The 23,721-nt window shown below is 38.4% G+C and overlaps 1 protein-coding gene across 2 annotated transcripts in view; it reads left to right on the forward strand.

Annotated features, from left to right (window-relative positions):
* The window catches only part of ADAMTSL1 (ADAMTS like 1), a 387,761-nt gene that overhangs the window by 193,740 nt on the left and 170,300 nt on the right, over positions 1-23,721 (forward strand). Inside the window, exon 1 of one of the 2 annotated variants that reach the window (XM_015614944.3) lies at positions 14,012-14,517. The exons of the other annotated variant lie outside the window; for it this stretch is intronic. Coding sequence (XP_015470430.1) covers positions 14,461-14,517 — 57 coding nt within the window. The 5' untranslated portion in view covers positions 14,012-14,460. Of the gene's footprint in view, positions 1-14,011; positions 14,518-23,721 lie in introns of those variants that run through there. 2 annotated transcript variants of the gene reach the window in all.

The raw sequence follows: 23,721 nt of genomic DNA on the forward strand, positions 1-23,721 counted from the left end.
TTTGCTATTTGCTCAGAGAGGGGACATATGTCATTTTCAGGGTGCCTCACCATCTCCTCTGGATGCTTGAATTCTTTGAGAAAGGACAAGGATGCGGAAAGAGAGCTCATTAAGGAGCCCATTAGAGCAGTTTTACTGTCCATTTTATAATTTGAACACCTTTGCTGTTTTCACAAGGGAAACAAATGTGCTGTCATTATAGAGAAGGCCACCAGGCTAGCAGAGCAGCTTGCTACTCATTCCAAACAGCTGGAACTAAATATCCCAGTTGAGTAAAATTAAGTTAATGTAGATATTTTCACATTCCTGTGGTGGAGATACATTCTTCTACTGCTTGTTGTCTTTGAGCTCTCTAATCTGAAGATCTCATTTTCACTCTGTGACATCCCTGGCCCTTTCTTATGTGCCAAGGGGACATTTTTGTGGGGTGGTAGACCTTGACTGCCCACATACCTGGGGGTGCTCCTTTATGGAGGGGTGAGTTTTTCTTTCTGTACAACAGAATTTTGGGGGCTCACTGTTGACTGCCTTTTCTCCCTTACATCCACTCGAGGCTGTTTCTGATACTGTTATGGTGTTCTGATGTTCTGATGCTGTTATGGCATAGCCTAAAATGGGCTGCTGCACTACTGGCCTCTCCACAGCAGTCAGCTGCTAATCTGAGTACTAAGCCAGTCTGTCACTATCATCAAATTCTTGCACTTTCCTCTGGCATACACTTCATCCTGAATTTATATGCCTGCAAGCAGAGGTGCAAGATTAATCCCTGACTGGCTCCTAGTGGCCTGTCATGAGACCATTTTGAATAAGACAAACTGCAGTGACTCTTTCATTCAATATTTGTACAAATAAAGTACTCCTTAAAAACCAGTGATCATGCCTATAAGTGGGAGCAATGTGTCTGACAGACAACATGCAATAGCATTTCAGTGAGTTAGCTTCAACAGTAATTTCTACATAACAGTACAGCAAACGCTGTAAAAACTGTGAAAGCAGTCACCATAATGACTCCTTGCTTCAACTCTGCCCCATTCTCTGGGCCCCTCACTGTCAATGAGGAATGTGGTTTCTTACAGGCATACATTAAATATTCTGTCTGGGTTTAAACTGTTGTGCCCACAGAGTTTAATATGCAGGCTTGATGGCACTAAAAATACTGATGATTTGGTTTGCAGATTACTAGTTGTTGTGGTTGCAAATCTACCGTCATGCAAATGCCTAGATGATCCTGTTTACGAAGGCAGCTACTTTCTCATTTTCTCTGGGGCTGTATTTCAAAGATGAGGCATTCTTCCTAAAGTTTATAATGGGAAATGCTTAGCAGGAGTATAAAAAGCATATAAAATCTGATCCTAATGCTGTTCAGTGGGTTTTCAGAAGAGCTAAGTTATCTCCTATACATGCTCTTAGGCAGACAGGTCAGATCAATGTGAAAAAAAATCTGTGCAAACACAGACCACCACCCCTTGACAAATCCACTTTTTTGTCCTTTGGGGGAAACATGACTTAGGACCATTTTGGGAAATACGTCTTACTTACTAACATCTTACTATGTTCTCTGAAACAGTATTTGTAGCTCCAGTCATGATACAGGAAGGAGCAGGATAAATCACAGCCAGTGATGACATGCACACACATTGAGGGAACATGTATTCATGCATTTTCAAAAAAAATCATGAGAAGTTTTTAGTTACACAAGGCACTTCAAAAATCTTGTGATGTAGAAGCCAGTAACTGTGTGTCTAGTGCTGGAAAATCTGGCAATATTTATTCCAAGATTCATTTTTCTCTGGTTGCCAGCTACATGCAACTGAATCCTCTCTGCTTTGCTCTACCTCCTGTGTTGTCTTCATGAGACCAGTGAGATCAAGAACAGGTCAGTCAAAATTGCCCAAATTGCTGTTTTTATTTGATTGCCCTTGACATGGTCTTATGTCTTGTTATTACTTAGGATCAAAAAATGATTCTCTGAAAGTCAATCAACCGTCCATATTACTGAACCACGAATTCATTTAGAACGTCTGCTTGAAAAATGCTCATTGTAATGGAAACATAAAGAAATTATTAAGAGATGGAAAATGAAAGTAATAAAACTTTGTACAAAATAGTATTAGGAATCCAAATATATACTGTTTACTTTAAGATATCATTATTTCTCCCCTAATGAATCTTCATTTAAATTGCCACTAGCTTTGAACAAGATGTAAGATTTTTTGACATGGAGTGCAGTAGTATTTAAACTGGAGAAATGGCAAGCTCTCTTCTGTGCAGTGCAGCCCAGTGTTTTATGGAACAGTGGCAGCACAGTCCACACATTACACAGTGATGCCATAGTAAAACATTCATGCTCAGTGTTCCCCAGAAGAATAAAAGAAAACATACAATGAGCGGAAGAAAAATATAGGTGGAAAAGGATGTCTTTTTCCTCAAGTTGTGAAACTCAGCTGCAGAGTTTGACTCTGCCCTTAACAACAGCCACTCCATTCTTACTGGAATCACTAGGTGTTTGTCAGGCCAGAGTGAACTACTATTTTTTATTATGTGGTAAGAGTTCCTTTTCAACTATTTTTAAAACATTAAAATGCATAAGGGAGCCTGAAGTCAGCCCTGTCTCTCACAATTTAAGTGGTGGAGCTACTGCTATATTCATAATTCAGGAGAGTGATATAAAAAGCCAAGACTGAGAAAATTCAAACTAGTAACGTAACTAGTATTTTATAAAATTCGAAAATGCTATCCTTGGGTTTCCTAAAGGAAGCTCTGGGTGCCCCTTAGCAAGATGAGGGAAGAGGGTTCAAAATTATATTTTTGTGCTACACACACATAAAATTAATTAGTTTTATTTTATCTTACCACATCCAATTACTATAGAGAATGGAACAGTAGATTTTACCTTGGGCATCAAATAATAGGTAATCAAAGTTGTTTAATAAAGTAGTCTTGAGCAGCATTTCTTCAAACACAAATCTCACGATATGTGGACATATGCTTAGAAGAATTTTCTTTATTTACCACTAAGCGAGTTAGACAGAGAGTAGTTTGGTGATCATTTTCCATGGTTTCAATAAACTAAAGAATTTTCATGTAATTGTCTATACCATGCACCTCACTAGTTTGTATCTCATATTCTCACATCTGAATATGGAAAATAAAAGATGCTTTTGAGTCACATGGTGGTAACTAGTCTAGTGGATAGACATAAATTGCAGAACCTCTGTTTAGTGTCAGTAGTTACACCGAAGTAACTGTCTAATTTTGTAATCGGACACATTGCACAGTGATCTTGACGTGTGCACTGTATTCACCAGTCAGTCCTCATTCATATGTGGCAGCTTTGCCACAGAGGTGGATGTCACCTCAGAAGGGCTGCCCTGCTGTGAGCATTACTAGGGCAGTAGGATTAATGCTGCTCACTTCCCTACCTGCATTTTAAAGACTCCAAGCAAAAACTGCCTGTCAGTCAGTGGAAACAAGGTTCTATTGGGCAGAAAAACCTTAGAAATGTAAAGCCTAATGACTAGAGGTGGAACTGAAGGACGTGTACCTAAGATATGTAAACCTCCTGGTGTTACAGCCTCTTCTGCTATGTGATACAACAAAGTTATAAATCACTAACCTTACCCATTGCTGTTGCACAGAATTTTGCACAGTTTTCCTCTGCCCACCAAGTAAGAGGGTTTTACTTAGCTTATATATTTCCATTTACATATAGATTTTAGAAAGATGAGCCTTTGGTGTATTTCATACCGATAAAGAAATATATTCTATAGTAAACTCTAATAAGTATAAATAGTATAGTTCAGCCAGTATGAAAGCTCTTATTTAATCTCTAGCTTCTTCCACCATACCTACATTAGTTTTTGAATCGTTGATGGCATCATAGGAAGTTATTGACAAGCTGATAGTATTCTACAATGCCATGAATGTCATTTTCTTTCTCCATGTAGTGAGGATCTGTAAATGTTCAAACATTACAACAACAGAAACCAAACCTCTGTTTCAGTTCACAGAGATACAGTGTAGACCTACAATACAAACATGCTGGTTTTGCTTTATCTTTTACTCTGAACTTTGACAGAAGAAAAAGACAATATACTTGGTCAAAGCCAGGATGGAAGTGAGAAGAAAGAAGTAATATGTAGCAAGGAAATGTAAATCTTAATATATAAATCATGATCTAAAACCACCGCAAGCAATTACGATTGCTTATGTGGTCTACTCATAGGCTTTCATGATTTAGATGGTTCTTTCTTATTACATCAAAAGCTTTTATTTTTCTCAGAACAAAGGCTTCCAACCACTAGCCTTCTTACACTCTCACTTAACAAAAACATAGTACAGCACAAAATATTTCATATCATCCTCAATGACGTTGTGCAGGCAAATAGAATTGCAAACCTAAGTGGTCAGAACAACTGTTAATGTCAAATATATATGTAAAGGAAATTTTATAAATTAGGATTCAAATAAGAGTAGGTAGGTTAACCCAAAACTGCATTAAGATAGTCCCATGAAAGTCTTTCTAAGTTAAATATAGGAAATATAGGAGAGATTATGCATTGTATCACAAAGGACTAGCTTTTGAAAATAAACATGCATGAAATACAATACCCATTTCAGTGGATAAAGTGCTTAAATAAAACAAATGGCATCTGGTTACACATAAACTATAATGATAGCTTGGAGAATTTTTTTAAAGATATATATGAAGATATCTTTGTTATAGCTATGACTTCAGGCAAGATAGAAGATGTTGCAAAAATAAAGGCGAGTCTGTCATAGACTGTCAAGTGAGGTAGCTAAAAAGACTCTGTAAAAAGATCTCAGAGAATTTGTGACACACAATGATTACAGGACTTTAACCTTCTCTTGTACAGGTAAAGGAAGTCTTTTCATTGTCTTACATTTCTCATAATTATTTAGATTAAAACATGCATGATGCAATAAGATACCTGAAAATAATGGATCTTCATGGGAATTCATATGGTAAATGGCCTTTGTGGTTGAAGCTCTGAATTACAGAATTACTTATCTGCTTTTCCCATGTAAAAATGTTGGCACAGCAGGTTTTGACACACTGACTGTGTAAATAAGTGATGGTTCCAAATAATCTAGTCTGCAATTCAGTTAGAGGTTGTTCCCTGATATGCTGGCATTATTATAAATCAAAGTGCTACAGGAATACAGCATTTGACTTCTGACTTTGAGTAACTGCAGCCACAAAAATCCTGTTTGCTCATCCATACAGCATTATCTACTGTCCTCTCAGTGTGTCCTTTGATGCATTTTGATAATAATATACTTTGATCACTTTGATGAAAGCTGACAGAAAGCTCCTGTATGACTGAAGGGCTTAGTTTTCCATGATGAAAACTGGTGATGTTTATTTGCAAATACTCCTTCCATTGCCAGAAATTTGTGTCTATTGCAGCAATTTATTTGACTGGAAATATCACATCTTTCTCAGAGGGAATGTTTAATTCACTTACTCTAGATAGTTTCGTTCAGTTCCTTGGTATTTACCTACTTAGTGTCATGATCATCTTTATCTTCAACTACTATATGAAAGGCTTTTATCTTTGAAATTCAGATTCTATGAGCACACATTACATGATAAAACAAATTACAAGGAAGACTAAATATCATAAAAATCAGGATTTTACTTCAATTTTGACCTGTTTAGGTTTGTAAAAGACCCTACTGAGTTCCTTCCCATTATTCCTGATTTATCCCTTGAATAAGAGAAGTATTAAGGTCCTGAAGATTCTATCATCTACTCACATGTCTGGCTCAGTAAAAACTAGTCAGATAAATCTACCAGCCACAATATTTTTTTTAATGTTTTTTAAAAGTTTTTCTATGATTCAGTCCACATATGGATTCGAATTTTGAGTTGCCAACTGTCATGAATTCAAACTAGAAGGTCACCAGATCCTACCAGTTGTAAACGCAAGAAGTAAAAAATGTTTCATTTTTCACCTGTTTCTCTGCTAGCAAGAATATTTTCTGCCTTGATTTAAAGGAAAATACTATCTGTCTTGTTTCACTTCTTCCTGTATTTCTACCATTTTGTAACTGTTTAATCCATCAAGTAGAAACTGCTGCTCTTTGCATAGTGAGCTGCAGTGCTGAGAAATTTAATATGGAAAACGATAGCCTCCTAGTTATTAACATTATAATCTCTTTCAGTATTTTACCGGTTGCTTAAAAAGACATTTTTGTTGCAACATAATAGTGCATTCATGGTCAAAATTGTATACAGGTAGGAGTTGTTCTCTTTTCTCAAATATTTGCAAGAAACATAAACAAAAAACATATGTTTCAAATATTTCACTTTGAGTACCTTTTTCCACTCCTATGTGTAGGTTGCAGTCATTTGAGTTCTCTGCTGTTTCAAAATCCTACCATTTACCCTCATAACTTACAACATATTCTTTATCTTTCTGTATTTTAAATTGTGGTTTGTGACCTAACCTGAAGATTTTTTTTCCCTCAACATTGACCCTCATATTTGCCGCATCTGTGTAACTGTCACAAGAACAATTCCAGCTTTCAATGTCATTAGGTGTCTTTGTGCTATAATCCGTGCTGGTTTTCTGCATTGCCAATCTTTATAAAGTTGGCCAGCTTGGGGGTAAGCAATCTGTGCCTTCTGTGACTGAGTGGGTGTTCCATCCATGGGGCATCTTCACTATTGTTTTGATATCCAAAGCCCTCTCACTAAGAAAGAAAGATTTCTCTAACGCTCAAATATCTTGCTGGCTCAACTTTTCAAAGTATGCTTTCTGCTGTCCTGGCATTTTCATTAATTGCTGGCACAGGAGATGGGCCAAAACCCAAAGACTTTGAATCCAACTCCTCCTTCTTCCACACCTCCTCTTGTGGAAACTTTGGAAAGCTGAATCCAGACACATCCAGACTGCAAATTGGCCAAACACAAATCCCCACCTCCACCTTAGGGGTTTTCCGAATCCTGATCCAAAATGTACTTTCTAGTCTTATTTTTTGTCTCATTTCTTTGTAAGATCCTTAAAACTTGCATATTCTTTCCTTCATTATATTTTGGCAGTCTCACATGATTTGCCTTAGGTTCATTCATGATGGTCTATGCCTGCTTATAGAATCTCAGTTTTGATACAAGGAAAATGGAAATGTAATTGAAACCCATTTGCACTACAAAAAGCCATATAAATAATTACCTATGCTTTACCTTCATAGAAGGATAAATGGGACAAGAAAAAAGCCTTCTAAATTAGAGATCCAAAGATGTTGAAAACTCTATGATTTTTTTTTTGTTTGATTTGGGTTTGGTTTTATCAGTAAAGAAATTTATAACTCATACAGCCTCAACTGACTTCCAGATACAAAAATATAAGCTCTGCTTCTTTAGAATTCAAAAGAGTATCATATGCCCCAGGTATGGCTGTCTAATCTCTCTAAAATTACATGCTTGATAGTTTGAATAAGGAGACATCTTATTAATTATATGTGACCTGTTTGTATCTTCTGTCAGTATCTGTTTTCTCATTAATTTTTGCAAACAGCATGCCTAGAAACTTCTATGAAAAACGAAACTCACATATTGACTTGACATCTGAAGTCAGGCCTATGATTTAAAAACACCACAATGACTATAAAACTGTTTATGGAATTTCAAGAGTTACTGACACAGAACAAGTCTTCTACTTGCTTGAAGTTCATTGCAAGATCTGGATGTTCTGTAAGGCAATGGAAATGCTCTGCAATTAATGTCACTTTGCCATACATATTTAAATGAGATTTACTTTCAGGTGATTTCTGATGGAACTTAAGCACCATATAGCTAAGGCTGCTAGTTTGCAGCTTCAGAAATGTACGTTTCTGTCCGCTGTTTGTGCCTTCATGTAAAATCATGAGTAAATTACTTAATCTCACTTTATCTTACTGTACTTACAGTGCCCTGTTTGCAAAACAGAAACTGATTATTTTCTGTGTTTTACAGGCTGCTTTAAGAGCAGGGAAAGTTAAGTTTTAGGCCAAGCTGAGATACAGCACTGGCTGGGAGGCAAAAGGCATGGAAAGAGTGGAGATAAATAAGGCTTCTTTGAAAAAGCTTCTGAAAATAGACTTCTAAAGGAGCATACAGCAGCACAACAATACAGGAGACTGTCTTGTGTGAAGAAATAGGCCTGAGAGAGAAATTATGTTGGAAGAATGATATATATAAGTGGTTGTCTTTCTCACCTGGAATTCTCTGTCAAAACAGGAGGAGGAAGAAATTTTGCATCTCCTGTTGTAGAATTTCCCTTTTTTGTTGTTGTAATTTAGGTTCTCAAGCATGTCGGTTCAAGATATTTGGCTCATCCACTAAACTGCCACACCCTTACAATGAAAAAAATGTGAACACAATGTTAAATTGTTGTGAAAAAACCCTGCAGGATTCTATAACTGTTTAAGCATTTTGGCAAAATTTTTGTTTAAATTTTACTGAAAGTCTAGGGCTATTATTGAAATACAGCAGATATCATCATGCATAAGGTAAATGGTGAAAAACTAGCAAGGAAAGGGGGAGTTCTCTTTAGCTCATTACTTCAATAACTACAATTAAATTTCAAGAAAGAAGCAGTCTCCATATAGGAATTTACTCCAACTCTTTCCATAATTCCCATAGAGGAAGCAACTGTTCAGCTTCAACATTGAAAGCTCAAAATGTTTCCTGAGGAAGCATTTCATCGGTCTGATATCTCTTCAGCCAAACAAAATGGATTAAGCAATGCTACATGTCATCCCTTTTTTGAGAACTCACCTCACATTAGCTGTGAGGGCTGAGCACAGAGACATCACAGCACGCTTGTTCCAAAGTGACATCACTCCGGTGCTCATGGCAACCAGTCTCTTGTAAAGGGCAAAGACCTGATGAGTCTGAAGGCTGAGCTATGTGTCTATATCCCTGCTAGGTGTGAATAAGGAATTTCTTACTGCTCAAAGCTGTATTGTTCCTCCTATCATACTTTTGAGTGTTATCTCAAGTTGGAGAGCTGGGTAAAGGTGTGTATGCATCAGCACCTTAATTTTTGAGGAAAGTGCTTTCATAATCTCACATCGTGTATATCTAAATGAGCTGTACCTAGGCACTCCAGAATATTACAATCCTTATAACTTTCATTCTAGTTCCTTTCACAGACTTGGAAGGCACACACACACACACATAAATGCAAATCCTGTCTATATCTCCTTAGAGAGTACTGGCTCCCTCCCACTTCTCACTTTCCATATTTTCTCAAGCTTCCAGATTCCCAGAAATCAATCCAGGCTTACAAGAGAAAAAAAAAATAAAATAAATCTAAGAACAACTTCTAACTGAAAAAGTAGAACAAAATAAAAAAATTCTGGTTGCTACAGACTGTATGGCAAGAAAGAGGTCCAGCTACCAGGAAGAGACAGGTGTCTTCCGAGTGACAATGGCAACATATTGATCACCGGGGAGATCACTCAAAACTGAGCTCACCAAAGCTGAATTCACTCTTTCCTGCTATAAAGTATATTGATGTTAACAGCTTTCTTCTGCCTGCACGTGTGTTTTTCAAATTAAGTATTGTTAAAGCTGAAAAGCTTAAAATACTGCTTCAGACACCTGCCTTGGCTTCTACTTGCATTTCATATAATCTGTAATAGGTAGAGTACAGCACCAATAACCAATTCTGTTTCTCTCAAACAGATGCAAACGGATTTAATTTAACACCTGTCAGAGGAGAAGGAACACTGCAATAAATAATCACTTCAGAAAGTGGAAGGAGTAATTTTCAGAACAGAGAGTAGCATGTATTTGTGCTCTCTCCCTTGAGATGAAGGGCATATCTTTGTAAAGTCAGGATTTGGAGGTGGCATATTTGCATATGTATACCCAGAATGTGATGCTGAATGCAATCCTAGATTCACCAATCTCTAGTAGCAGTTTTTCAAAATGATTTTGAGCATTGCAGGACTTCATCTGTAGCATTAAGATTTTGCTAAAACAACTTCTGTCTTACTGGGGAGACAACAGTGCTGAGCACATCAGATCCCATCCACATTTGCTAACTTTTCCCTTAACTTCTGCTGCAGATAACAGTCTTTTGTTGCTCTGAATTCTTGTATTCACTTGAGGTATATGACAGAGAAAATCTGGACGTGAAGAATTTTTGCACTCTTCAGGCAATGTTACTTAGTTTAGAGCATATTTTCCTTGTGAAAATAATTCAGGCTTTATTTTATATATATATGCATCCAAAATAGTAATACCACACTCCATACTCCCAGACTAGTGTTCCATATATAGAATGAAATTTCAGCAAGAAAATAAATTAACTCCATACAAATGCATATATGCAGTATGATAAAGACCTGGACTTGGACAGCAGGATATGGAGATGTTCAGCTCTAGAGCAATTTCAGATACTTGATGCCTTAAAGTAATTTTTCAGTAAATCTACACTTCTTTCAAAGTTGCTTTTTTTTGGGGGGGAGGGGGGAGTTGGGTTTGGTTGGTTTGGTTTGGTTTGGTTTGTTTGTTTGGGTTTTGTTGTTGTTGGGGATTTTTTGTTTTGTTTTGTTTATTTTGTTTTTCATGGGGGTTTTTTTGTTCATTTGTAGGGATTTTTTTTTTAATTTTTTGATATTTTTTTTGTGGGATTTTTTTTCCAGTTAGGAACAATTCAAATGAGCCTTTAGGTAGATGCAATACTGCTCTGTGGAAATTGGCAGATATTGGGTATGACTGCTCATTAAAGCTATATGCAAGAATTTGAGTAGACCTTTCCCTTGGACTTGATTCATGTGAGTTTCCATTCCCTGAATTTCACTTTGATTTTTTAGGTTCAACTATGTGCAGAAAACTGAAAGCCAAACAGTTGGAAGAATGATATTTATGTGGTTTCATGAAAAAATTACATGGTTTTCATGAGTTCGTTGTGAAAACAAAATTCAAGCTGCATTTTAGACTCTGGTCTAAATTTTAAATGTGCAACAAAGCATCAGTCCTGGTGAATTTCATTACATATTGCAATGCTATTAGGACTACTGTGCTGCTGAGCTGGTGATTAAACACATATCTTGAATAAACAAAGCTCTTTAAAGCTAAGTCACCTTTTCAACATGGTTGAACATTGCAGACCACATGATCTGGTGGCATTACTGTAAGGCATTCAGCTCTCTACAAGAAAGAAGTCGTAGTTCTGGAGCACATCCAAAAAAGAGCAAAGGAGATGATGAAGGGTGTGGAACACAAGTCCTGTGAGGAGTGACTGGGGAAGCTGGGATTGTTTAGCCTGGAGAAGAGCAGACTGAGGGGAGACCTTATCACTCTCTACAACTTTGAGTGAGTAGTCAGTTACTTCTCCCAAGAAATGAGTGGTAGGAGAAGAACAACCTCAAGCTGAAACAGGAGATATTTAGATTGGATGCTGGGAACTGAGGTGGTTGTCAGACTCTCCAGGGAAGTGGTTGAGTCACCACCCCTGAAAGTATTTAAAAGACGTGTAAATGTGGTACTTAGGGGCATGGTTATTGGTGGACTTGACAGTGTTAAAGTAACATTTGGTGATCTTAAAGTTTTTACCCCACCTAATGATTCTTTGAGTCTGTTGTGTAATGAACTCCTGTCTCCCACCATCATTCTTCATGCAACATTCCCATCAGCTGCAATGGAGTTCCATGATCAGACAACTGACATAATTCATTGAATACAAATATAATTCCGAAAAGATTACTCCATCTTAGATGATAGATAGAGTGATAGGTCCATAGGACCAACCTTGGATGATGTTCTTTTGAGCCTCCTGTACCAATAAGAAGAATATCCTATACTTCCTTTTTAAAAAATGACATTTTCCAAAGTTGAAGAAATACCCAAAATGAGGCATTCAGAAATGGGTTTATGTAATGCTATTGCAGTATCACCAGTTTAAAGTCAGACTAAGAGAGAGAAAGGAAAAAACACAACAAACTACACAACAAAAAAACCCCAAACTCAGGATTATGAAAACATCTTTGTCAGTTGGTTCATCCATTTTAAGTCATGTAATCATAAATGCAGCAGGTTTTGTTGTTGTTGTTGTTGGGTTTTTGTTGTTGCTATGTTTTTTGGTTTTGGGGTTGTTTTTTGGCTGTTTGTTTTGGGGTTTTTTTTTCCTTAAAAAGAAATCAATCATGATTCATCTATTCAGAATTACAAATCTTGCTGTTTGCATTTAATTTTTCCTGAGAATTTCATTTACAGGAATTCCAGGAACTACTGTAGTAGGAATGACATTAGTCTTATGGAAAGGGAAAAGAGTATGGTAGAAAACATACAACAGTATCTAGGAGATGTATAGACAAAATCATTCTGTGCAGCTCTCCAAGGAGTGTGTGTTGACACTGCTGGTGAAGCAAAATATTTGGGGGCTTTACTTTGGGGGGATAATGCTATTATTTGTAAAAGGTGCACTAGATTTTTAACAGATTCATATGTTTAGTTTCCTGAATTTTCAAAGACAATAAAAGTCGTAATTTCTCTACTGATGTCATCCTATGGTCACTTCATCGCTCCTGATGGTGCAAAGTCCATCTCTCTCCTTTTCTCCATGAAGAAGTCACTGAAGTTGCTGTAGAGATAAATAAAGATGTACTAGAGGAATCTTAGAACCTGTTTCAGACCTTTTCTCATCTCTGCTATGTTTAGCCAGCTAGTGCATTTTCCATCATAGCCCCTTCCTACTGAGTCTTTTCAGTCTTTCTGGCCCTGCTTCCTTGCCTGCCAAGTCCAAAGGTACCCAACCAAATGACTGCTGGGCAGTGAAGGCTGAAATCTGTTTCTCAATATGCTCCTAATTACTTTCATTTCTTATTTTAAATTTTTTCTTCAGCCTTATTTCCTAAAGTCTATCTCCATCCAGTTCATATATTTTCTATTTTGGCCTTCAGATGTTTTCAGCGTTTATGCTCCTGTTCCTGTTATACAAAGCCAGACTCTATTATCCTCCTATCTGACTTCTCAACATCTGTGACCCTTTTTTTATTTTTCCACCCCGTTCCTTTCCTTTTGCAAAGTCTGTATCACTCTCCATCTGTTCATCCAGCTTTTCCTCCAGGCTGGTTTTAATTTCTACTGATGTGCAGTGCTCCTAAATGGTTTGTGGTCTACCCGTCCTCCTTTTTACTTTCTGTCCCCAGACCTGGCCCTCGTCAGAGTTTCCTTTTCCTTTGCTAGCTTCTGAGTTCAGCCACTTTTAAGACTCATGGCTATCATACTATTCTCCTCCCCTAATACACAGGTACCTTACGTTTCTCCATTGTCTGAGCTTGCTGACGTAACAGAGTCACAACTTTTCTGGGCTTTCTGTATACCCAGATGTGCCCTGCAGCACCAAAATGCTGTGACTGCAAGGCATCCAGCTCAGCCCCATGTGGGAGAATGCCTACTGCTTTTAGAAAGTTCTTGGATCCAGTTTGCAATTTTGCCTTCGGAAAATAAAATAAACAGACAGTTAAAAAAAAAAAAAAAAAAAAAGGTGGAGAATTCAGGCGATGCAGGAACATAGGCAGGAGGCAAACTAAATGGACTCTGAACAGAACGAGAACAGTTATTTGAAACTCCTGTCTATCAAATTAACACTTAAAAGGCAGAGTTCCCACCTTTTCTGAGGTGTGTAAGTCTTTCCCTTTCTGTGCAAAATTCTTCCCCCAGTAATCTCGCTTTCCTTCCAGTGAAGAATAGGTTAGATTTTAAACTTCTGCAAAGAAAAATATGGTTGCAGAAACACAGTAATTCAGTCCTGTTAAAAACATTTCTGCTTTACAGTTTTAAAGCAGAGTCAGAGCCCTCTATTGCTGAGCAATCTGGTGTGAAAGAGAGCACTTTTCTGTAAAGAATACAAGGCTTTAGCAAACTGTGCATTCTCCCCGGAGGATGTAAGCATTTTGCGATTGGTGCTTTTTATGGCATACGTTATGTATTGACACAGATTAAGTTTCCCTCCTGTCTGGAACAATGCTCGCTCAGGAGAGCTACTGACCTAGCAATAGGCGTGAGCAGCTCATGGCAAAGGGTGAAGCGGAGCTCCGGGAGCTGCAGGCAGAGCGCTCCGCTCAGCTCTGCCATTCTCTCCTCCTACTACTCCTCCTCTCCCGCTCTCTTTCTCCTTCCCCTGTCTTGAGCTGCTACGCTTTCCACAGACCTCTTGGCTTTGTTGTGCTGCACGTCTGAATAGCGGGAGGGGGATTGGCTAAACGCCGGCTCAGGGAGCGCTTCCCCGCAGCTCACAGCCCACGCCAACCCACCCACCCACGCCCGGGTCAGGACATGTCAGCGGGGCTGATGGAGGCGGAGAAGCAGGGCTGAAGCAGGGCTGAAGCAGGGCTGAAGCAGGGCTGAAGGCTTGCACCAGCGCTGGATGTGACAGCAGGCACCGAGCTCTTCGCAGCTTGTGCGTGTCCCACCCCAGGTCCGGCACCGACCCGACGATGGAGTGCTGCCGCTGGACAACCGCTGGCACCCTGCTCCTAGCTTCCCTCATCCTGGTAAATGCCACTTCTTTGCTAAAATACGTACCGCCTGCTGCTGATACTGTAATCTGCCTGAATATATGCGGGTGGGTGTGCTTTTAATCTCTTAAAATTGCAGCTGGAGAGCGTTTGTTTTGAACAAGTCGTGTAAGTCTTATCCTCTCTACAGCACTGCAGACTTGGAGCCTTGATATCGTGGGTTGCTGCAGGTAGAACCAAAAAGTTGATGTTGGCGTCAACTTTCTAAACTTGGAGAGCAGTGACCTGTGAATGGTTATTTATCTGCTCGGGGTTTAGAGAGAAGCAGTTTCTCTCGCCTTAAATTAAACTTTATCACTCTGTAATGTTCCTGGAATTTTCTTCCTTACAAAAAAAAAAAATAAAAAATAAAAAAAAAATAAAAAAAAAAGAAAAATATTTTTCAGTTTTGTACATGCAGAGAAAACAGGTACAGCACGTACTGAACTTTTTCCTGAAACCAGCTTAAATGACCTCTCATTATTTCTGTACCTCACTAGAGAGTCAAGTTTATACCAACTTTTGAAAGATACATTCTGTGACACCTGATATATTTCAGGCAGTAAACTTGATCATTGCTATATTATTTGCTTGCATGCTTCCCATGTTTACCTTGATAGGATGCTGAGAGATGTAACTATGCTGTTTGATTGACATTATATGTTCCATTTTGACTCAATTTTATGAGTGGCATGTTGGCAACCAGAAAATCTGCAGAAAGGATATTTATATACATACACTTTTGATACCAGAGTCATCTTGGCATATGTATGTGGCCTTTTCTTAGAATTTGTTTGGATGTAGCAGTTCAAATAGCAAAACATCACTAAGAAATAGATCAATTTTATAGCAGCTTCCATCTTCTTATTTATCTGTGTCAACCAATCTATAGTAATCATTGTAAACTAATCTTAATGCAATTTTTATTAGTTACATGGAGACCTAAACATTAGGATAACCCTGTTCAAAATGTTTATTTTAAATTATTGTATTATTAAAAATAAAATAAAAAAGGAACAGCTTTTTTGCATATAGAGTCACTAAATACTGTTTGAGCACTAGAAAAAAGAATGCTATTTGGACTGATCTAAAAGTCTTACTTTGTTTAAAAGTCTGTTTTCCTTTTATAATTCTGAATTCACACAAGATGGTATAAAGTCAGCATAGATTCTCTTTCATTTAAGAAAATTAGATGTTTATAACCTGATGACTGTAACAAGTAAATAATGACTGAGACAACCCTGCAGGACTAATTTAAGATGAACAGGAGATATGACTCAACAAGAATGTGTAAAGGCTGTAGTATTTGGCCCCATGTTAAGCTTGTACTCATAATATTTGTACATCACTCTGCTGCTTGTGAATTAAGTTCTCAGTCCCTGATTCATGAAAAGAAATAATGCATTCTGTTGCCAACTATTATGCATTATATTCCACATTATACTAGTTTTTATTTGTATGACTTACCCTGCCTCAAGAGATTTCCCCCCACCTTCCACCAAATCTCTTTGTACCTTTAGAATAGTGATGTGAAGCAAGCTTAACTTTCTTTTTTGAATCAGACCATTATTTTGCTCCTTCCATAGTCAGGAAAATCTCTCACTTGCTTTCAGCAGGAGATTAGGTAAACATTCCAGTATTTGACTTACAGCTTGGCTAGAGATAGGGATAAGTTGTAGGATACCTTGGTATACTCATTCCTACTGTAGTTTATTGTAGCATGAGTTCACCATGGTAGAAAACTCATAGATGTTTCTTGAGAAAAAAACAAGAAGTCATTAAAGCAGTCTGTGACCTATTTGTTAGCCTTTAGCCAAGTAGACAGAGTTTGAAATCTATGACAATCAACGTTTGGATTTATGTGTATCTCTTCTAAAGGCCCTATCTTTCCTACAATAACCAACACCAGCAGCTTCATGTCATGTGGCACTCTAGTAACATCAGCAAAAGTTCACAGTTGTAAGCACTAAAGTTACCCAATAAATGCTTACAGAATTGGTCTTAGAATAATTTATCACATGTTCCTAAATTTTCAGTGAGATACAGTAGAGCAAAGTAGCTCCTAAGTCCTTTGCTCAGCATCCTCACCTCAGGAAGTAGGCTGCACAGCCCAGGCATGTGTACAGCCTATGTACATGAGATGCTGAGGCAATTGAGCCTTAGCAGCCTCACAGGCTGTGACAAGTCCACAGGCAACAACAGCAATAACCCCTCCTCCTTCTCTCGCTAGCAGCTGCCTGGAGTGGTGTAGCAGTGAGTGCAGCTCAGTACCCTGCTGGAGTTCTTAACCATCTTCAGGAGAAGTCGTTTTCATTTTCAGTTGAGCGGTGCTTGAGTAAGATGACTGGGGGTCCCTAGTGTATTTTGTCAACTGTCCTAAAACTTGCTCCATACTCAGAGAATCAGTTTCCCTAGGATTTATGTGGACTAAGTATTCATGGCTACTCTTGAGAATCTGAGCCATAACATTAAGGTGCTTGTCTTGAAAATGTAGTATGAAAAGGCAGCTTCTCTTTCCAGAGAAAGATCAGATATTTGTAGAATTTTTCTTATTGCTCCATTAACTTTTGCATGCTAAGGAAATAGTACTTTTAAGAGCAACAAAAGAAAGCAGGCATTTTGTTCCAGAGATTTTCCTTTCTGTTAGTTTAAAAATAAAAGCCTAGCACAAGCAAAACACAGTTGTCTTACTGAAAGGAATGTGGCCAAAACCATAACTAGCCGTGATCTCAGTCAGAAGTCAAATCACGTCATGTCAGAAGGACATTTAAACACATTTGCGTTTGTTATTTGCATCTTTTCAGCAGCTTTTTTAGCTCTCTTTGTTGCTGTTATGATACTTACAGAAGTAACACTAGGGACTGTAATAAAGTACATGTGTTTTTCCGCAGGATTTCTTTCTTTTGCTGTGCTAATTTGTACATGGAAAATGGTCAAATACAATAGTCCATTCCTTCCAGGCTCTTTGGCATTACACTCCCCTATTATCTAACTGGGTCTGTCTTGGATGACCACAAGCACAATTACCCAGTGAAGTGGATATGTTTCTTGTTTACATCTGAATGTAAAGCTTGATAGTTTTTCCTTTCATGTGTAGATAGATCTACCTACTGCTGTGTCTACTCATCTGTCTCTACAATTGTAGGTATATTTAAGGGTTTTTTTCCAGTATGAGATCCAAAGAACACAAATATATTCTCATGCAGGATCATGTATACGTACAGACTAGCATTTGCTCACACCAGTTGGATGAGGATGAACTGAAATGTAGAGTTCAGCTATACAATGCTGAGATTTATTCATGTTATAAAGTGAAAATATCTCACCATTGTGGCTTGTGACCCATGATGCCATACTTCAGATGTGTCATGTCTATAAAAAAATCCCATTTCTTATAGAAAGGACTAGATGCTAATAAGTATGCATGATTACAATTTATTCCTATATAACTCTAGAATTCTATACTTGGACATGTTTTACTGACCTCTTCATTCAGATTCTTGAAGAACAAAACTTATTTCTTTTTCTACCAAGTGCAGAAGCTTGCATGAGCTAAACTAAGGTTGTGTGATGAAAGTTTTTTTGGTTTTGGAGTTTAGTGAAAGAAAGTCAGCACTTAATGTAGGCTGTTGAGCTACTGATCTGCTTCACCAGTGTCACTGAAGTTTAACATGTTCTTTCAATGACTTTGCTAGATTCATAGGGCTGCAAAAGAATACTTAATGAAGTTATGACATAAAACACTGTGGAGAGCCTGAAGATTGGAATGTTGTTACCTGTAATCATGGATCTGTCAGCTGGACAACCTTCAGTGCTCAGAAATTTCATGAGTCGGTGTAAAGTCTGAGAAGGCCACATGAACAGACAAATAATTCTTCAGAAGAGGGCTATCGATCTCTGCATGACTAAACTTTAATTGAGGCAAATAAAACCTTAATCCCTTATAACTGTTTCATTAGGTGTCCAAATAAAACATCATTGTTTCTGTTGTATTGTCAAATCTGCAGACAGCACTGTTGCTTCTATTGCTTTTCTGTAGCTATTTTCTTAACCTTGTAAGAAAACTCAGAATTTTATGAGAAACAATTACATGGGGGGAAATGGGAAATTGCAGTCTGAGGAAGGAAAAAGAATGGTAAGATCATCCTTATGGAAACAATTAAAAAGCTAAAGGTATTGAAAAAAAAAGTGAAAACATACCAACCACCAGGTGCTACAGTATCATGATGGGGAGCAGGAAAAAGAAAAAGAAATTATTTGTCTCAGCCCAAGCCAAGGACAGTTGTAAAATAAGTCTTCTCATCTGGTGGACAACAACTAACCCAAAAATTGGCATGAATTATTTATTTAATTAGAAGATTGTACTTGGGTACGAAACACAATTTCTTCCTAACTCTTGTACAGGAATGGCTGGTTTTTGCTGTTGGCTTCTCCATCTTTTTGCATCACTTGTCTTAACAGATGGCTGACCAGTTTTGCATACTCAAGGTGTTACAACATGTTCTAACTCTTAGACATATGTTTAGGCAAAATGGGGGAAATAAGCAAGGGATATACATTTCGTGGAGTGAGAAGATCTTCTCTTAAGTCCTTAACCGTATGTGGTGTTGAACACAGACCAATAATAGTCAAAGCTTAGTAAAATCTGATCACTTAGGTGTCCTTTTTTCTCAGGGAATGTAAATAATTTCATCATATGTCTGAGAATTTCTATCATCCACCTTTTAAGTACCCTATTTAGAATTTCGTTCCATGTATGACCACCTTTTTTTCTCTTTTTCTGTAATAACTGAACTTTTCCAAACTTCTTATAGAAGTAGCTAAAGCTGGGTGAAATTAGAAGGGGAGGGAAAGCAGTGTATGTATTTGTGAGATTTAATTTTCTTACAAAACCAGCACATGTAGAAGTTTTAGTAGTTTTGCCACCTGAAGGGGTGCTATGCTAGAAGGGGCAATCCTTCTAGCTGTGCAGAGAAATAAGTGGTATGTTCATTGTTTCTACTGTATGTTACTTTTCACATTGTTTCCACTTCAGTTTTCACTGCCTGTATGAAATCTCTTCCAAAGCTTCAACCTTGAAAATTCCTGCTTTTCAGTGACTTCTCAAAGAGGAAGTTCATCAGAGAGGGTGTCAGGGTAGAGGGAAGGGTTGTGTGATAATGTAAGACCTCCTGAAATCAATTCCAAGGGTTCTCAAGAAATGAGACAGGAAATTATATGCAACTTATAATAAATTCGAACTGTTGCATAAAATAAATATATTCATTTTGTTTCCATATGAATATACTGTGTGGGTGTTGAATTTCCCCTTTTAGCTTTGTTGGATATAATCTCAGTCCCTGTTTGAAGTTAGCTGGTGTGTTGTTCATGTTCTGCACTGTATCAAGAGAGTCAGATATGAAAGGAAATAGAGGAAGTAATAAAGTCTCCTACTGTTTTGATGCTGGCATCAGATGGGTGAATTATTTATTTATTTATTTATTTATTTGCTTGCTGGTTTGTTGAAATGCTGTATTTCTTTCTGCCTGAACTGTTAGAAGCATGAGTAGCTTAGGGCAAACATAATGTCCTTTAACAAGCCCAAGGCTGACTTCTTTTATTGTAAATGTCTTTTCGATATGACATTTTCATACTTCCTGTAACTTTTTAAAATACAGAGGATTTTCAAGTTCCTGTGGTATGTCCAGTATATCCCTTAAAGGTCCAGCCATGTTTTAAAAAGGAAAGATATGAATTAGCTGAAGCGGTGAGGGAAGTATTTTAACAGAAGTATGTAAAACAGAAAACTTGAATTGCTATGGCTTTAACTGTAAAATTCTGCCACTCCCAAACTTTAGCAGTTTTGTCATTCTTCAGTGGACATATCCTCCCATCAGTGCTGGTAAGCACCAGGTCAAGAGGGAGTGTCTTACCTTACTTGAGCTGAAGACTGACATAGAGAGAAATGCATATCCTTTCTGTGTAGCAAGCTGTTTCAAAATGTGGGTGTTTCATTCTTTTATTTGGGTACAGTAAGGGAAAAAGTATTTTCATCACATGGGATTAGAGGGCAGCATGAGAGACTAGCAGCAGCTTATGTTCTGATACTGTTTAGCCACTTCCATGTTGGCAGTTCAATGTAAATTCATGAAAAAAAAATAACTAAAAAAGTGGTCCTTTCTTCCTGCCTTTCTTCCCGCCTTCTGCCTGTGTGCCTTCCTGCCTCCTTTCCTCTCTGTTTTTTGCATAAATATTTCCCTTTTGATTTTCATGCCTCCACCAAAGCTTAATGTTTCAACTCTTTATATGGCCCCTCCTTGTTAAAATAAGCACATACACATCTCCATGAGGTAACTGAGAGAGATGGCAGACTTTCAGAAGAACAGGAGGTTTCGTTTGTTTTGAATAAGGCTTGTAATTGTGGATGTTGTCTGAAATCACACAAGTCTTTGGAAAGTTCTCTTCCCTGCTCTGAAATACCTCCTGACCATAGTGTCATCTGCCTGCTGCAACCTATGCCACCTTGCCTTAGTGCTGTGATCCACTCCAGAGGAGGCTGGGCTGTCCTAGTCTTAGTAAAATCTATGCTGATCAAAATCTATACTGGTGCAACAATGTCTTCTAGCTCAGACTTTCAGAACCAGGGTTTCTAAACCCAGATGACATGGTCTTTTGTAAGTGGACTCTCTGTGGAACGTTGTGATCTCCGCAGAGGGTTAGTTTAGGACGGTGAATATATAAAGATTAAGGTCAGTTTACTGAGAAAGAAAATGGCCAATATGAATTTTTTCAATGTTAATATCTTTCTCCTTGGGAGACATGGTGGAGCTTTCAGTGTTAGGCTTAAATTGGCAATTTTTTCTTAAAGCCGATGAGCACAACGCAGCCAGCACATACTTTCATTTCTCACCATTTAGAAAATATTTGGTATGCAAAAGGCCTCATCACAGGTTACAATTTTACTTTTCTCTCATCTCCTTTCTGTGCACCTTGTGGGCTTTTCCCCTGCCCACAGTTCTTGCTACATGGAAGACAAACCCAAAGTCCTAGAGTGCAAAATGTACTTTTGAACCCATGCCGTTGGGTGGGTTCCGAGTTCTGAAAAGTGATTTCACCTATCCTGCATCTAAACCAGTTCTAGCCTTAAAAACCCTGAGTCAATAAGGCGACAAGTCTGAGGCTGAGCCAGCTTGGATTTGCTCTGTATTGGATCACCCATGTCTGGTGTTTACACCAGCACAGCAGGACTTAAATACAACAAAATGTTGTAACTTACAGTCTGTGTGAGCAAAAAAGAAGACTCTTGCATTCCCATTGCTCTCTCTCCTGGTGTGTTTTTATATATGGGGAAGAGGGGTGAGAGATAGGACTGATCTGAGGTTTATAAGGCGCTGTTAAAAGGTTACACAGAGCTCAGTTTGCACACGTTGAAGTGATATGGTGTCAGCTCCATCCTCTGCCAGCAACCCCCTTCGCTGCCCCTCCAGCTGGCTGCTGCCCTTCTCTGAGAAGAAATGAGCTCACATTTGGCACATTTCTCCTGGGATACAACTTCCAGTCCAGGTTTAGGAATGGCTGTTTAGCTCTTAATGTCCTGAGATAGCTGTTAATCGATTCTTCCCTGTGTTGTTGCACGCTGGAAGCTATGTCCTCCCATATACACAGCACAGCTATATGTTTTGCTTTAGGGCATTAGGAATCCTTTGTGACTATGCACTGGCACTGTTCTTGCCCTTCTGAGATGAATTGACGTGTGGAGATATTGATGTAAGAGGGTGCAACTGTGTACAGCACTGAGACTACAGACACAGTGTTTTCAGGAGCTCAGTGTGACACTTCGTCCTTGTGCAATAACCATATCAGGTCATGGTCAGGGAGGGACATGAAGTTATTGCCCTCTCAATAATCCTTTGCTTTCCTGTGCAAAAGAAAAACATACTATAATTTATCTTTTTCTGTGCCCTTAGTAATGAGTCTGTCTTTCTGTTAAGAAAATGAGAAGACAAAAAGGAACACAGCCCTGAAAAGGACTAACACAGCAATTTTTTTACTAATGTCCTTGAACTGAGCTCACTGTATGTGTATCAGGTGTTTTCCTTTAGGGTAAAGAAAAATCCACCTATTGTTCTTTCCCTTTGTTCACAGGAGCAGAATAAGCACTGCAAGAATATCTTGGTGAGATTTCCTCTTCAATCCTCAGCAAGGTGTCTTCCCCTGTTTCTTTTAAGGGGTGGATGATTTGGGGCAAGAAGAAAGAGTAAATTAAAAACTATCCAGAGAGAGATTTGGATTTTTTTGTTTATTCTTTTTTAAGAGGATGAAGTTATAAATCCTGGACCATTTCTCTGCACTAGCAAAATCTGAGCAGAATTACCCAAAGTTCAGAATACCTACTCACATGCCCGTACTCCTGTGCCAGTGCCTTCCTTGGGGTTTGGAGACGCTCAGATCAAGGGTTTCCTGTGCCAGGGGTTTTCCGTGGGAAATACTCTCTTGATCCCCTCAGAAGCCTTTTGCTTTGACTTGCAAGTGAAAAGGAGGCAAAAATTCCTAAGTTAATTTCCAAGACTGTAAAGCCTGGGGCAAGTGGGGTGATACTGTTCAGCTCACAGTTGCATCTCCAGTAGAAGGGAGCAGTAGCCTCTAGGGAACTGGGGAGACAGTGTACGAGAAATAGCCTCTTTCACCTCAAGATGTCTGATGCTCATTGCAACTACTTTTGTTTCCAGGTTGTTTTCTAGGGGAAATGGTGTTGTAGGAGTATTTTGAATAGTTCCATAAACATCCTTTTGATCTGGCCATATGGAACAGCACGCAGCTGTTAATGGCAGCAATGGCACTTGTAGTCACACAGTATCAGGTGCAGAAAACTACTCAGGCAGACTGGCTACAAGGGTATTTTCTCTTTTCATCTTTTGACTTCCAGTACTTTGGTATGCATGTCAGGTAGGCAGGATTTTCTAGTTTGTGTGGTCCTTCTGGAGGCTGGCTGGGTGAAAGGTCTGGTGGCAAAAGTCCTTTTTTTGCTTTTATATGAGATACAGACAAGACAATGGGAAGACAGGCTATTCACCATACCAGCTAAACAGTAGTCATCTGTCCTGACCCTGAATCTGACCTTTGGGTAAAGAAAATAAGCTGAAGTCATTGATTGATAAGGCTGACTTGGGGACCTCTGGTTTCATGAGGTGCATGAAATGGAAAGATACCTGCTTGGTACTG

Source organism: Parus major, chromosome Z (genome assembly GCF_001522545.3).
Source record: "Parus major isolate Abel chromosome Z, Parus_major1.1, whole genome shotgun sequence".
NCBI classification, from domain to species: domain Eukaryota; kingdom Metazoa; phylum Chordata; class Aves; order Passeriformes; family Paridae; genus Parus; species Parus major.